The sequence below is a fragment of the Myxocyprinus asiaticus genome, chromosome 38, assembly GCF_019703515.2.
Source record: "Myxocyprinus asiaticus isolate MX2 ecotype Aquarium Trade chromosome 38, UBuf_Myxa_2, whole genome shotgun sequence".
In the NCBI taxonomy this organism is placed as follows: Eukaryota; Metazoa; Chordata; class Actinopteri; order Cypriniformes; family Catostomidae; genus Myxocyprinus; species Myxocyprinus asiaticus.
In genome coordinates this window covers 14,601,665-14,618,645 of record NC_059381.1, presented here as the reverse complement: position 1 = coordinate 14,618,645, position 16,981 = coordinate 14,601,665, and the positions used below count along the sequence as shown (strand labels likewise).

Below are 16,981 nucleotides of genomic sequence, written 5' to 3'. Positions count from 1 at the left end.
ATTACATACTGGACTACTTATACTATTTCTGTATAAATACTGGGCACAGTATGCACATTTTCTGAATGCATAGAATAACCTACTATATTTGCCAAAAAAATAAAAATAACAACTTCGCAAACTGCGCAGGGTACTGTATTGTTTTCAATGTGACGAAAGAACCAAAATTAATATCACCCGTGATTTCAACATGTCTTTCTTAAAATGTTCTTGATTGAAGTGCCAAAAGCTAAGATGTTTTCCACAAAATTGGAATAAAATGCTACAGTTTTTATTTCTTGCATGATAACAGAGTGCCACTCACATGCATCATAATGTGACAACAATGTAGCCTATTACTGTATGAAATTTTCATTGTTGAATAGCGCATACTATTTCACATACTATTTAAAACAAAAAAAAAAGTAGGCAGTATACAGTGTATACTGTATAGTATGCTTTAAGCAATACACTAGTATTCCATTCTGAACATAACCAGAGACTGCAAGAAATTAAATCTGCACAGTAACAATAGAATTTAGTAAATATTAGATTTTTGTAACATTGTAGTATGTTTAGGTAAATATGAGATTGAAGACCTATTCTGTCCACAGGGGTGTTGAGAGGGAGAAAGCCCTGTTTCATGAGCTGCTCCATTGTCTCATCATCCTCAGCACGGATCTCTGACACCATGTTACAGGGAATAAGTCCAGACCTGCCCCGGATCTCCCCGCGATAAAAGCCATCATTATCCTTATCTCCATACACCTAAAAAGAGAGAGAGGGATGCTGGAACAATTGGAATGCCAATTTAAAGCAGATCATTTAACCCCTGCTGAGCAGCATTTAACCTTGATTATCTGTCCCTCTTTAAAAGGGAGCTCCTCATCAGCAGCATCAGGGTTAGGAGACATAGAGGAAGGGTCATAGTCGAACAGAGCCACAAAGATTCGGAACGGATCCTCCTGCTCAGACTCATCATAGTACAGAGGAGAACGACGGCTTTGGTCCCGATAGCCATCTAAAACGAGAAATGGGTAAAAACATGTCTAAGAGACAGATTGTAATTGCCACTATATCTCCCCTATATAGCAACTGGGTAGTTGACATGACATTTCAAGTTGTGACAGCAGTATCAGGTTTTATGACCTCATATTAAAGGAATATTCTGGGTTCAATACAAATTAAGCTCACTCGACAGCATTTGTGGCTTAATGTTGATTACCACATAAAATAATTTCGACTCATCCCTCCTTTTCTTTTAGGTTACAGTGGAAGTGAATGGGGCCCATTTTTGGAGGGTTTAAAGGCAGAAATGTGAAGATTATAATTTTACAAAAGCACTACACTGTAAACCCTAAAGTTGTCATTACTGTAAAAATCGTATTACTTGAAATGTCAAGTTTTAGACTCATAACTCAAATATTTAAGTTCATTGAACTTATTTTTCTTAAAAATCCATAGATTTAAGATTTGAAGTGTTAATAACTCAAACTATTGAGTACAAAATTGAGGCTACACTGAAAACCCTAATAAGTTAATTGCACTCATTTGATTGTGTAAACTCGTTTCCTCAATTCCATTGAGTACTGGGGTCTCCCAAAACTTGAGTATTTAAGTTCAATTAACTTGGTTTTCAAGTAAAGTGAACTTAACTATTTAAGTTGAGTTAACTACATGCAAGTAGACTTAACTCAGATTTGAATTTAAATGTTGTTTCTGCTGTTGTACATTTTAATTGAATTGATTAAATTTTAGATCAAACAACAGCACAGCTCAAATAAAGATGATAACTGATTCTAGGTCAGTTATTAAATAATTCTTTACAGAAGTTCATATATGCACTTCAGGTGCACATGCACAAAGAGAATTCAGATAGTGTGACCAGGGTCCAACTTGACCAAAGAGACACAGATCACCCTAATGGCATCTATTTGCAACAAAGCATAAATTATACAACAAAAGAGCTAAAACATCTATGAATTCTTAATAATTTAAATTCCCCAATCTGTTCCCTCTGACCAAGGAAACATTATTCAAGCAGCAAGGGATTGTGGGTATTCCCCATATATTTATCCTTCTGTTAAAACTTGTGTAATATTTGAGCTGTAAAGTTGTTTAAATCGTGTTTTTAGGGTCATTTTAAGGCTTTGGGGTTTATGGCGTTACATCATCATGGCAACAAAGTTGATTTAAATACTTTGGATTACTTAATTTAGCACTGGCACAGTTTTTCACTTGTTTTGTCTATAAACAGGTAAATAAAGAAAATACACTTCACTGTAAAAAAAAAAAAAAAAAAAAAAAAGCCTAAATATCTAATGTAGTTTTGCTTCTCAAGTAAATGTATCTTGTTTTAAAGATTTTTAGATATTTTTACAGGAAAACAATATTTTTCTCATTAAGATTTTTTTTCTTTTTTTTTTTTTTGACCTAAAATCAAAGGTCTTATTAGAGGAAAAAATGTATGCTCTAATGTGAATTTTCTTCATAGAAGTAATTATAAAATGTAATTGGCCTGGTAACAGATGCATGTAAAGGTAAGAAATAGCATTTTAGCATAGCATAAAGCTAAATGTTCACATGACAATTTACAGAAGGTTTGCTGCTCCAAACTTACAAACCCCACAGTGTACACATTAACATCCTTTTCTGATCGTATGTGGATTCTGTTCATAGAATGAGGCAGAAAATATATTTGTAGCTTCCTATAAAATGTAAAAGACTACATTTGTTAGCATTTCTTGTAAAAAATAAAATAAAAAAATACCCTAACCGTATAAAAGACATTTGACAAGGCATGTCATTTTTATTTATTGGATTTATGTTTCATCTGTCAAAGCCTTTCTAACTGTTTGTTAAGCTGTAGCAACACGATGTAGTGAAAGTTCCTCAGTGATGTCATATCCACCTTTTCACTCACAACAGTGTGAAAGCGCTAGTCAAGTCATTTTTATTTGTATAGCGGTTTTCACAACACACATAATTTCAAAGCAGCTTTACAGAAAATGATGCTTCAACAGAAAAACCTGTAACATAGTAATGTCTTCGAGTCATAATAGTGTGGTTTTAAAAAAAAAAAAAAATGACATGACTGTAAATTCTGCCTTTAACAGAAAATAATTATATTTATATTTATATTTAGACAACCCAGTGAGCAAGCTAAAGGCGACCGTGGCAAGGAACACAAAACTCCATAAGATGCTGGTTAAAGGAGAAAAATAACCTTGGGGGAAACCAGGCTCACTGTGGGGGCCAGTTCCCCTCTGGCTAAACAGCATGAATATAATGCCAATATTACTTATTCATGTGTAGTACAAGTCAAGATTTAAAATGAGCAAACTAAGTAAGCATTAGGGGCCAAAGTCAATCAAAAGTGTTTCACCGCTGTTCAAAAGCTCCTCGGATCACATCATTCAAATGGATAAATGTTTTCCACCTGAACAGACGAAATATTAAATTAAACACTTAACAATAAAATGCAAAGTAATCTCTTCAGTAATCAAAATACTTTTTGAAAGTAACTATTTTTATTACCAACTATTTGTAACTTTAGTGGAATATACAGTTGAAGTCAGAAGTTTACATACACTTAGGCTGAAGTCATTAAAACTAATTTCTTAACCACTCCACAGATTTCATATTAGCAAACTATAGTTTTGCCAAGTCGTTTAGGACATCTACTTTGTGCATGACACGAGTAATTTTTCCAACAATTGTTTACAGCCAGATTGTTTCACTTTTAATTGACTATATCACAGTTCCAGTGGGTCAGAAGTTTACATACACTAAGTTAACTGTGCCTTTAAGCAGCTTGGAAAATTCCAGAAAATGATGTCAAGCCTTTAGACAGTTAGCTAATTAGCTTCTGATAGGAGGTGTACTGAATTGGAGGTGTACCTGTGGATGTATTTTAAGGCCTACCTTCAAACTCAGTGCCTCTTTGCTTGACATCATCGGAAAATCAAAAGAAATCAGCCAAGACCTCAGAAAAAAACTGTTGATCTCCACAAGTCTGGTTCATCCTTGGGAGCAATTTCCAAATCCCTGAAGGTACCACGTTCATCTGTACAAACAATAGTATGCAAGTATAAACCCCATGGGACTACACAGCCATCATACCACTCAGGAAGGAGACACATTCTGTCTCCTAAAGATGAACGTAGTTTGGTGCAAAAAGTGCAAATCAATCCCAGAACAACAGCAAAGTACCTTGTGAAGATGCTGGAGGAAACAGGTTGACAAGTATCTATATCCACAGTAAAACAAGTCCTATATCGACATAACCTGAAAGGCTGCTCAGCCAGGAAGAAGCCACTGCTCCAAAACCGCCATAAAAAAGCCAGACTACAGTTTGCAAGTGCACATAGGGACAAAAATCTTACTTTTTGGAGAAATGCCCTCTGGTCTGATGAAATAAAAATGTAACTGTTTGGCCATAATGACCATCGTTATGTTTGGAGGAAAAAGGGTGAGGCTTGCAAGCCGAAGAACACCATCCCAACCGTGAAGCATGGGGGTGGCAACATCATGTTGTGGGGGTGCACTTCACAAAATAGATGGCATCATGAGGAATGAAAATTATGTGGATATATTGAAGCAACATCTCAAGACATCAGCCATGAAGTTAAAGCTCAGTAGCAAATGGGTCTTCCAACTGGACAATGACCCAAGCATACCTCCAGAGTTGTGGCAAAATGGCTTAAGGACAACAAAGTCAAGGAACTGGAGTGGCCATCACAAAGCCCTGACCTCAGTCAGATTTGTGGGCAGAACTGAAAAAGCATGTGCAAGCAAGCAAGGAGGCCTACAAACTTGAGTTACACCAGTTCTGTCTGGAAGAATGGGCCAAAATTCCAACAACTTATTGTGAGAAGCTTGTGGAAGGCTACCCAAAACATTTGACCCAGGTTAAACAATTAAAAGGCAATGCTATCAAACACTAACAAAGAATGTAAACTTCTGACCTGCTGGGAATGTGATAAAAGAAATAATGGCTGAAATAAATAATTCTCTCTACTATTATCCAGACATTTCACATTCTTAAAATAAAGTAGTGATCCTAACTGACCTAAGACAGGAAATGTTTTCTATGATTAAATGTCAGGAATTGTGAAAAACTGAGTTTAAATGTATTTGACTAAAGTGTATGTAAACTTCTGACTTCAACTGTAGTAGGGATGGGCATGAGTACTCGGATATGGCAGCAATGATCGATCATGAAAACGATGATCGATGGTGATCACGCATGATGTGACTTTTCATTTAATTCTAAATTCAGTGACAATTACCTGACAACTAAACACAAACGTGTCAAAGAGGGAGCTTATTTTTAATTTTGAGATTTATTACGTTGTGGTTTTGAGGGGTAAATTGATTGTCAGAGACGTCTCATAGCAACCAAACTGATATACGATGCTGCAATGCTATCGTTACGATAATCAAAAGAGAGTGTAATTAACCGTGTTGAACACCTGTCTCTGCAAAACATTTGCTAAACATGTTTTATTATCATTTAATGTAAGAACTTTGACTCTAATGGATATTATTCAATAAAAGTGAATGTTTGTAACTGACTGTAAACCTCCCTGCCCTAAGTGACGTAGCACACACCTGCATCTCAACTAAATGGGAGTTGAAGATTTCCGCACCAGTTTCCAAGTAAGAAGTCCGACATAAAGTATCATTCCATTGCACTTTCCCCTGTTGAAAGGTGGAAATTCAGACTCCGAGTTGAATGGAATGCTTCATGAATTATCACAGCAACAATACGGAGCATTGCGGCTTTCCCACAGGAGCGAACACTTGGACACACACACACCAGGCGCTTGTGGCAGTGGACTCAACCCATATACAGCAGGCAAGTGTTTCAAACAGCTAGACAGCTAAATGGAACAGAATGCAGCATCTTCAAAACTGAAAGCTATTTGAAAATAGGCAGTTCATACAGTCACAAAAAAAACTGGTGTGTGCTTACTAAGATTACTACGGTAACCTGAAGGAAGAACAGACAGACGCGCATTGTGCCCATTCTTTCATTGAGTTGGGCAGCGAACCTTCACATAATGACAAAATATGATGCATTATATTTTGATTATGCAATCTTTTGTACATTTTGTAACAGATTATTTTATAACAGCCTATTAAAATGAATAGACGATACACTGGAACAACAAGACGCAATTCAGCAGCCAAAGATGTTTGTCAGACTTCTTGTTGTATATACAGTTATGTACGTGTCCTTGCCCCTCGAGTACTTGAGTAGACAAAATTACCAACAATGCCCATCCCTAGAATATAGTTACTAATATTTAGTATTTTAAATACGTAAACCCGTTACATGTATTCTGTTACTCCCCAATGCTGCAAATAATACAGCTCTAATAATACACAAGTTTTAACAGAAGAATTAATGTAAGTGATTTTATAAAATTACAAGCTTCACATTTCTGCCTGGTAGCTCAGCGAGTAAAGACGCTGACTACCACCCCTGGAGTCGCAAGTTTGAATCCAGGGCATGCTGAGTGACTCCAGCCAGGTCCCCTAAGCAACCAAATTGGCCCGGTTGCTAGGGAGGGTAGAATCACATGAGGTAACCTCCTCGTGGTCACTATAATGTGGTTCTCGCTCTCGGTGGTGCACGTGGTGAGTTGTGCGTGGATGCCGTGGAGAATAGCGTGAAGCCTCCACAGGCGCTATGTCTCTGCGGTCACGCGCTCAACAAGCCACGTAATAAAATGCGTGGATTGAAGGTCTCAGACGTGGAGGCAACTGAGATTCGTCCTCCACCACTCACATTGAGGCGAGTCACTACGCCACCACGAGGAGCTAGAAAAAAAAAGAAAAAAAGAATAGAAGGGACAAATCGAAATACATTTTTGTGTGGTAATCAACATTATGCCACAAATGCTTTTGATTGAGCTTAACTTGTATTAAACCCGAAATATTCCTTTAAGCTAAAATCTTGATGTTGAATAAAAAATACAGATGTTAACGTTATTTGTCAACTACCCAAATATAGCTGTTCACTTGTCCTGTAATATAAAGAATATGCACAATTTAAGAAATATAATTTTGAAGCAAGTGACAAATAACATACAGTCATATCAGGTGAGAATATTAACAATGAGAGACAGTTTGAATGAGCATGCAATTCAGACCAATATAGTGAGTATGTGTTTTCTTCATACTTGCACTGTAGACAATCCATTTATTTGCAGAACACAATCCTGGGTGGGTTAAAAAATAATTTAACAGTAATGTGATGGCTTGATGTGTGTCACTGTTGTATACTGTGTGTGTGTGTGTGTGTGTGTGTGTGTGTTTGGGAGTAAGACACCCCTATGGCAGCCAGTTACAGATGAGCAGCAAGCCAAACATGCTCTTCGCTGAGAGCCTGCCAGGCGCACACACAGAAACACAGAGAGAGGAGAGCACACACAGTCTGAGCTACTGTAACCATGCAGAGATCTGAATCTAAGAGATACTCATCAGATGGGGCTGATTAGCCCCCGATAAAACTACACCTGTTTCCTTTTCTCCCTGTCACATCTACAGAGCTGTGCTCGATTGTGACTCCCAACATGCCAAATGTGCATTCCACATAGTTGCCTTTGCAGCTGATGCCAACTGTTTGCTTTATCTTCCTGTCAGTTGGTGAAATGTTACCTAATTACACATTCTGTGGCATTTGTTCAGTGAAAGATGCCATCCTTGACTTTAACCATTCAGTCATGCATAGCCAAAGTAAAAGTATGATTGTGGTCAGGTTGAAAAGAGCAGGGGTTTGACACGCATCCATTGGTGGGTCAGTGCAAGAGGGAGGAGCATTCTCTGAGCAAACATGTTGCTATTGGCAACATTATCTTACTGCCTGTGTGGAGGCACAACACAAGCTTCCATCTTGGTGCAGTCCAGTGTTTCATGCGTTTTTGTCATTTTTCTTCTATCTCATCGGTGCTTGCTCTGATTATGCTTTGGTTGAGCAAGGTAGCTGCAACACCTACCATAAGGAGGCCTGCGTCCCCCGTGCCTCCGGCAGGACCATGTCCTGTGTCGCGCTACACTGCCATAGTAAACATCCTCCTTGACGTGAGAGAGGTTCCCTTCACTGTTATTCTCAGTGGTTATCTCTGAGGGAAACACCAATCAGAGTGTCGTTATGCCATGTAAGGCTATTTTGTCTCAACCCTCTGAGCCAGCTTGCAAATTCAGGGATGTTAACGTGGTGAAGATGCTTTCAATATTTCTGCACCAGTGTTGGGGAAGCTACTTTTAACTACTTTTTTATTTATTTATTTATTTATTATCATAATTGAAAATAGCTAAAGTACAGTCAAGCTACCCTTTTGATAGGGTGTTAAATTACAAGCTAAAAATAGCTAACTACATAGAAGCTATTAACAGGGCAATAGCTTTTTCAAATATTTAATTGTACAATAATATAATATAATCAAAGCTATAGTTTCTGGCACAAAAACAACTACTGCACAGGGACTCAAATCAGTGAATTGTTTTTTTTAATTGGTTCATTTATACAAACTGTCCAACGAACAAATTCACTACAATGAATCTGACTTTCCAATGCTGCATATGAGAGAGAGTTCAGTTTAGAGAACTGTGTTTGAGTATTGCCTCACATCACGCAGCTGTAAAGGTGTGTGCGCAGTACAATGTGACATTACAAACAGCAATTTAGTATTTTGTCGCGCTATACCACTACCTGTTGGTTAAAAGCAGATTGTTACTGGAAAAACAACACTATTTCAAAAACAATTGAACTACTGTCACACCACTCTTATAGTTAGTTAACCACCAACACTGTAATGCACGTTTTTAGAGGTTGTTGGTCCCTCAGTCTGGATTTATATAAAATATAGGCACCTTTATGGAAAACATTATGCTAGATTTAAAGATTCAGAGATGGTTGTTGAATAAAAAAAAGAGCGGGTTATAATGACGGAAAGCATCAGGATATGGTTATGGTTGAAACACACAGTGGTGATTTAACAAATTGACAAGCTTATGGACGTTTAAAAGTTTAACACAAAATACGGAGCAGGACATTAAAGAGGCCAAAAAGGAAGCTGGAGGACAGACAGGTCTCCACATCCTGTCTCTTACTGGGAGAGCACTGACCAATGGATGGGACAGTGAGAGGGCGACGCTGAGGTTGAGGGCCTCTGTGAGCTGACTTCTGATATGACTCCCGATCCAGTTGACTCGAAGATTGAGTGCCTCCTCCAGTCTTGAATGAGGAGAGAAACCAAACTGTTAAAGTCAGGATGTTATATTCAAGGATATTATAATAATTTCCCTTAAGACTGTCAGTTTACAATCTGTCTTTTTATCTATCTGTCTGTTTGTGTGTCTGTCTGTTATTTTAGGTATAGCCAAACAAAACATAGTAATCCAAAGGTCCATGGATACTGATCCATAGATCCTTGTCCTCTGAGATACCTTGGTTGCATTGTGGGAGTGCCATCGCCTGCCTTCTTCATGCATTTCTGAATACAACTCCTCCTCATCCTCTTCCAAGATGTCCGACAGGTCCGAGCCTCGGCTACTCTCTGTCTGATACTCTTCACTGTGACTGTAATGAGACTGTGGAATGCATACTGTGAGATAATACAGCAAAACAAAGCCAAGCACATCCAACAGACCAAAGGATTCCACACTGTCATTTACCTGTTATTCCTGTTATTACTTGGTAAGGCAATCACTTAAACTGCCATACCTGCCTGCCCAGCTCTGAGCCCCTGAGGAAGTCATCCACAGATGCTCCTCTTCTTCGAGCCTGATAGCTTTCCTCATCCTCTTCCTCATCTGAATTTTGAGAGTGAAAGCCCTGGCTTCTCCTCTCCATCTAAATATATTAAAGTACTTTCAGAAGTCTTAAAGGGATAGTACACCAAAAAATGAAAATGCTGTCATTCACTCACCCTCAAACCATATGACTTTATTTCTTCCGTGGAACACAAAAGGAGATGTTCGGCATAATGTTAGTGTCAGTCACCATTCACTTCCATTGTATGGAAAGAAAGAAAATGCAATGAAAGTGAAGGGTGACTTGAGGCTAACATATTGCCTAACATCTACTTTTGTGTTTAAATGGGTTTGGAACACATGAGGGTGAGTAAATGATGACTGAATTTTTGGATGAACTATTCCTTTAAGAATGAGATCTGTCTATTTTGCTGAGGATAAGCACTGTGTCAGGATATCTACTAATCTATTGTATGTCTGTTCAGGAACTCTTTCAAGAACTTATAGATAGTATTCCGATGACGTCACGACAAGTGCCGTAGCCATCTTATCTGGAGACACTGATCAAAACAATTAATCTGCCGGTGCAGTGATAGAAAGAGTATTACTAAATACCACATAAAGTTTAGTGAAGTATATAAAGTTTGGTTTTACTATCAAGTTTATATACTTTATAAACTGGTTGTTTTGATTTTCAAATGGTAACCAGTATATTGCTATAATATGGCCAACGGGCAAAGAACAGGAGCTGTAAGGATATATCTCCCAATGATACTGGGGTAATACAGATTGTTGGCCAGCTTAAGGCTAAGGTACAGTCTAATGGCACACTAATGTTTACCTGGCTGTTTCTCCCATTTGTACTTTTTCTTCAGTTCAGTCTTGGCCCTTTAGTAAATATTTTTTCTCTTGTTCACCTGTGTAAATGCTGAATGACAATAAATTGAATCTTGAATGTAGGACTCGGGATCGTTAGCATCAGCATGTAAGCTTGCTTTCATATCTTATATGTAGGCTCTTATTTATTGAATACTCCAAAAGTATTAAGTGTTTGACCGTGTCTCATTTATTAAATTTATTTTCAAGTAGACAGTGTAACATTCAAGGTAATACAAAACTTGGCAGGGTCGTGTCTTTAAAGTCCGCAGTAAACACTCTCAGTCATTGTATTGTAGCAGGTATCAGTGAAGACAGAGCTATGAAACTATGAATAAAGAGACCCTTCTTGATTTATAAATATGCTATGAATGCATAAAATGATAACAAATATAAAAGTAATAATTACACTAGAAGTCTGTTTTACTGTTTTTTTATTTCTCATATTCTCTGAACACTGAACTAAGCTAAGACAGCGAACAGCAGAACTAAATCTATAATAAAACACTTTCAAGGCCCAAATATACTCTACGCAAGTACATGAATGCAGACGCAACTTTCTACGCAAGCTAGATTTCACGTGTCGTTGGGTTGTGAAATGTGTCAGCACTCAATTCAGATCCCAGCACAAGCACGCGCTGCATTCTCAGTGTTGCAGCAAGGGGCGCTAGAGCGGATTTTCTTTTTTAATCCACAACTGTCATGGCGGACTCGGGCAGCAATTTGAGTTGAATCTTTTAAAAAAATATATATGACTTTTTGTCCCCAGGTCATTCAAACAAACTTGTTTTTTTCTCTGTGTCTCTCCCCACTCCTCAACTATCGATTCATCTACCACATACGGTTTTGTGGTCACACCTAAAACATCTATTGCCCCCTACCTTGTGGTTTTAGGTTTGAAACCGTCAGAGCAACGCAAGACCGCACGTAATGGATGTACAACAGGGCCATGCGTTGGCCAAGTGCTTGCGTTTGCGTACTTGTGTGAAGTATGTTTCGGCCTTAAAGCTCATTTACAATGGAGGGGAATCTCACGGCAGGCGTTGAACCTGAGAAACAAATAAAAGTGATATTTCAGAGAAATATTTGACTATTATTTTGAGCTCAATGACTACAGACACAGTAACATCTTTTATGTCTTTATCTGAACAAAGCATTTGCATATACAAAGCTTTACATCATTAAGAAGAAACATTTAGTTGCATTATTTAGCATGTGCTACAATGTGTTGTTGTTAACATACCTTTGCAATGTCACTAATGCAGCGGTCTTCTCGAATGTTCTTTCCCACCGGTAAACATTTATTGTCCAGCCACCATCCACAGATGAAATAATACATGATTTTAAAGACCTGAATATTTTTCCTGACTCGGTGTGTGCATGAAATATTGAGGATATCACAACACTTTGGTAATATCAGAACCAGAAGCGTTTTTCTTACAAGTTGGAAGGATCCAAGCCACCAGTTAAGTTTATCTTCATATGTTTCTTCTCATAACACCTTTGTGAAATATTATCCAGTGTTTCTGTATAAACTTAAATGTTTTTCATGCTCACAATCTTTTTAATTTATTTACCCCTTGGTACTGAAGAAACACTGTGCTTTGTTTACTGGTGTCCCCATCCATCATGGCGGCGGGGGCATGTTTGATGACGTAATCGAATACTATCTATAGGACAGTTGTCTTTTGCATATATTAAGGTCAATTTCCCACAAAAGCATGTAACATGTTTTTTGCTCTGACTTAACTCACCCGTCCACTCTCCACTGCCACCCTTTGTGCTGCCTCTCTGGCAATAGCCTTGGCCACAGTGTCAGGGATGAGTGTACCCCTGGGCTGGGGGAGGATCCTTTGAGGTGATGGGGAACGACGGTTGGGGCAGGGTGGAGCATCCAGTGTGTGTCCATGTGGCAGGCCTGAGGGCATGCCTGATGGGGAGCAGCCGGGCTCCCATGGCTGAGATGGGCCCCCTCCATAATGAAGCATTCCTGGCCCTGGCTCTTTGGTTTCCAGCTCTCTGGCACTTAGTGGTCTTTGGGATTGGGGAATGGGCAGCTGGGGAATGTGAGGCTGAGGCATAGGGATGGTTGGCTGGGGTTGTAGCATGGGGATGGGCTGTTGAGGTTGAGGCATAGGCATTGACAATTGGGGCTGTGGCATTGGGATGGTGGGTTGGGGTTGAGGGATGAGGTGTGGTGGTAAAGGCTGGAGGTGAGGGGGAGAGGGCTGTGTGGGATGGGGCATATGGTGGGGATGTAGGTGAGGAAGCGGCTGGCTGGGATGAATAGGGAGTGGTTGGAGATGGGTGGGCGGTTGGGGTCCAGGGTGAGGGGGAAGAGGCAAAGGTGCTGGATGAGGGGGTAAGGGTTGGGACTGCTGGAGTGGGAGAGGGGACTGGATGTGGTGAGGAGGAGGATGAGTTTTAGGAAGAGGCACCAGCAGGTGGTTTGGAATGACGGCGACATGGGAGTCTTGAGATTCCCCTTGTGCTGATAAAGTCCTGACGATAACTTCTCGGGCCTCCAAGCACTGGAGACGGTTCAACTCTACTGCCACGTAGTCTGCCAGTGGATACAACACCTCAGCAATCTGAAATCATCATTCAGTTAAGATTTCACTCCACATTCTCCTTATTATCAAACAAATTTAAAACAAATTTAACCAAACAACTTTGTATTAAAAGGGATAATTTTTCTGAAAAGGAATCTTCTGCATGCATATCCTTACCCTCTGACCCTTAGTGCACACTGCGTAGCCAATCACATTTGCACCATTGGAGGTACCCATAGGTGTCATGGGAGGGGGCTTCCAATGGACTTGAAGGATCCCTGGAGCTTGACCACACTGTATCTGCACTTCCTGAGGAGGTAGAGGGGGCCCTGGGGAGGGACAGATAGCAGCCACCAGTTAGTTTCACTTTTAGTTGCAAAGGCATGAAGTTTAGAAAAGATTGTTAATTGTGTTCAGTGGATTTAATTGCTTGAGCTCAGGTTTAAAGTAATATGGTCATTCAAATAGCCGATAATCTTCATGGCTGAATGAAGGTGTGAGGGGGCGTAAATTACCAATGGAGAGTCTGGGTATTTTGCTAATTAATTCATCCAATTAGCCCTAATAAAACAATTTTTTTTGCCTTTGTCTATGTTAAAGGGGTCATGAAATGGAGAATCAAATTTTCCTTGATATTTAGACATATGAGGTAACTGTATTATAAAAACATACTGTACATTTCAGAACTCAAAACTTCCTCCCCAGTCTAAAAAGAGCATTTATAGTTGCCATCCTGCTGAAATGTCTAGTTTTGAAATCTGTCTGTTCGAGACATTGCTCATTTGTATTTGCACATCCCACAATGTGTCATTGCACCCTTGGCCTGCCCACTGGTGCACAGTCAGAGAGAGCAGGCCTTGTGTGACTAACTATTCCTGAACATCAAATGGGACCCATCTGGAATATTTTGAATTATTTTGTATATAAAAATGAACTACATAGACTCTTTGACCACTGCCATTTATCTCGATGCTTTTAAAAGATGCGGTGTCAAGTTACATCTCTGAAATGGAGAAGCAATTCTCTTTCATTCAGCTGCTCTACCGCTTGTTGTTTTGTGCACAAATGCGTCATGGATGCGTTCTTTCATCCATATGGGCTATTTTTAATTGTTGGTGTATGTAAACATGAACTAGATGGATGTCTTTGACCGCTTCGATGTGTTTCTGCCGATGTGTGCCTCAGTGGGCCTACAGTTTCACCATGCTTTGGACGTGTGTGCATTTTTTTTTCGGCTCGTATCAGCGTGAATTGCTTGTGAACCAGTCATAATACGATTCAAGCTTTGCAAAGGAACTGTTATTGAAGAATGGGGCAGTTAAAAACCCAATCAAAAGGGAAGGTAATAAAATTATTTAAAAAAATGTCACTACATGACCCTTTTTAAACATTCTTGAACATTTTAGAATAATTTGTGATTTGATTCAGATTTTGAATAACCTGGAGAGGTTAGATGTGTATTTAACTAAATCGCTAAGTATTGGTGTTAAAATAATTTAAGAAAACTATAATGTAAATGAAAACTAAATTAAAACATTAAACATTAAAAAATTTAACTAAACTAAAAAGCATTTACATGACTCTAAAACTAACTTAAATAAAATAAAAAAACATATTAAAATGAAATCAGCTAACGTTGGCAACCCAAAAATACTAAAACAAAAATAAAAACAAAAATATACTGAAAAACTAAAATGAAACTAGAAAACACTGAAAAAAAGAGGAAGTGAAAACTAATGAACACGTTAAAAATAAAATAGAAATAAAAACTACAAAAAAATAAAACAAATTTAAACTATAATACTGAATATCAATGTAATATTAAAAGAAAATTATTACAGTAAGTGTGTTGAGTCTGACCTGCAGCCTGGGTACAGAACTCCACCCCAGCCTCTCTCTTCTCCCTCTGCTCAAGTGGCATGTGCCAGGGCACCTGGTGAGGTTTGGCAAGCACCTTTACCTTGTATACTGTGGCAGCCTTCAGGTTCACAAAACGTAGTCTGTAAGAGCACGGCTTCACCACAGCATGCTCCACACCATCCAAGTACACAACATGGGCATAGTTACTGTTACTGGGCAGCCACAAAAGTTCAGCAGAGTCCCGCAATATATCATCCATTCTCAGGCTGGTGGGAGCCACAACCACATTGCGGCCCACCAGCAAGGTGCACCGTAATTCATCAGAGAGCCCCCTATCTGTCACACTCTGTACCGATACACGATAGGTGCAGGTAGCCAGGTCTAGCTTCTCCAAAAGAAGTTTGGTCCTGCCCCCAAAGGGCACAGAGGAACGTACTTCCCCATCCACTAAGATATTGTACCCATTGATATTTCCCCAGCCGAGAGGTACCAAAGGCGGCTCCCAGGCCACTATCACACTTCTCGCCAGCTGTTTGATAAGGTTGATCTTCCTGGGGTAAGGCACAATGTCGTCACTCAGCTCCTCTCCGTCCAGAGTGCCTGTCCCATTACTACAGTGCCCGAGAACGTCACTGCTAAGGCTGTCCAGAGGACCACCTCCATCTATGTCAGTCAGGCTCAGACAGCTATGCTCCAGCCTACCCTGCTCTTCTCCCACCTCTATAGATGGCTTTTCCTTGTCCTGGACAAACTCCACAAAATTAGAGGGAACCAGGCCACGCTGGCCATCCAAAAGCTCTCCTGGATAAACAGAAATAGAAAGAGCTCATGTCCTGAGAGATAAGCTGCATCAGACTCTCATTACATAAATAGTATTTGAGATGTATTTGTAACTAAGCATGTAATTTCTAAACATGCAGCCAGGTAATGCTATTGGTTGCATTAACTGTTACTCGTCTAGGTCTGTTGTCTATTATTTTATGTCCATTAGAATATAACTATTATTTTTTTGTATAGAGGCTGACAATCCCTTAGAGTGCACAATGTTTAAAAGTGCTACAAGTCAGGTCTTTTTCAATGTAAACTTAATTTAGATCCATTATACTTCTGGCATCATAAGTTATATTTACCTTCATAAAATCCATCATCATCCATATCCCCATAGATGTACAAGTACTTCCCTGCTACAAGAGGGAGCTCTGCTTCAGGATGCTCATTAGGTCCATCATAGGGATTATAACTGACAAAAAGACGAGACAGTGAGTGAAAAAGTTATATAGTGCAATTGATTTGCAAATAAATGTCAATTATAGTACATCGACTTCAAATCCCTATAAGGCAGTTTACTCGGCAGCCATATTGGTAACACCTCCAGGCAGCTATTTCCAGTCATGCAAGTATAGTTATAGTCTACTTGACTGAAATTTCCCAAAAGCTGGTGAAGATTACCGGTATGTTCCAAAAACGGATTTCAAAACAGACACCAAATCTGACAAGAATGGAATTAGTAGGGGCTGTTCACACTGAACATGTTTTTGCGTCCAGCTGTGCTGTTTTTCAATTGTTTTTCTATGTAAATAAACGCTAGATGGACATCTTTGATTGTTGCACAGAGATGCAAACTCATGAGAGGTGAGAAAGTCATAACAGGTGTTCTAGATATATTTTTATTTGAGCTGTTTGTTGCATTTAAAGCTTTTTAAGTGTTTAAGCTTAAAGTAACCCTTTCAAGTGTTTTGGGAAAATTACCTTAAAAAAAGGTGAGTAGTTTGCATCCCTGGATCGCTGTTTTTTTAGCGTCTCATGCAGGAGAGCCACATTCTTTAGATGCGGTGTCAGGGTACAAAGAAGGTCAGATTTTAAAAAGCATCTTGAGACACCTGCGTTCTTGTTTTTTATCTGTATTTATATTTATATTTTATATCTGTCTGAACGGCCCCTAAGCCTCT

The 16,981-nt window shown here is 39.1% G+C and overlaps 1 protein-coding gene across 12 annotated transcripts in view; it reads right to left on the bottom strand.

Annotated features, from left to right (window-relative positions):
• LOC127429103 (RIMS-binding protein 2-like) overlaps positions 1-16,981 on the bottom strand; it is a 117,274-nt gene that overhangs the window by 17,311 nt on the left and 82,982 nt on the right. For 10 of the 12 annotated variants that reach the window (XR_007895230.1, XR_007895229.1, XM_051677901.1 and 7 more), the window contains 9 exons: positions 16,163-16,272; positions 15,033-15,833; positions 13,350-13,501; positions 12,375-13,211; positions 9,716-9,844; positions 9,439-9,582; positions 9,103-9,226; positions 831-1,000; positions 579-747 (listed from right to left, as the gene is read on the bottom strand). Coding sequence is in view for 10 of the 12 variants with exons in the window: in XM_051677901.1 (XP_051533861.1) it covers positions 579-747; positions 831-1,000; positions 9,103-9,226; positions 9,439-9,582; positions 9,716-9,844; positions 12,375-13,211; positions 13,350-13,501; positions 15,033-15,833; positions 16,163-16,272 (2,636 nt within the window). In the remaining 2 variants the exon portion in view is untranslated. The remainder of the gene's footprint in view (positions 1-578; positions 748-830; positions 1,001-9,102; positions 9,227-9,438; positions 9,583-9,715; positions 9,845-12,374; positions 13,212-13,349; positions 13,502-15,032; positions 15,834-16,162; positions 16,273-16,981) is intronic. The other 2 variants (XM_051677899.1, XM_051677903.1) reach the window with 2 other exon arrangements.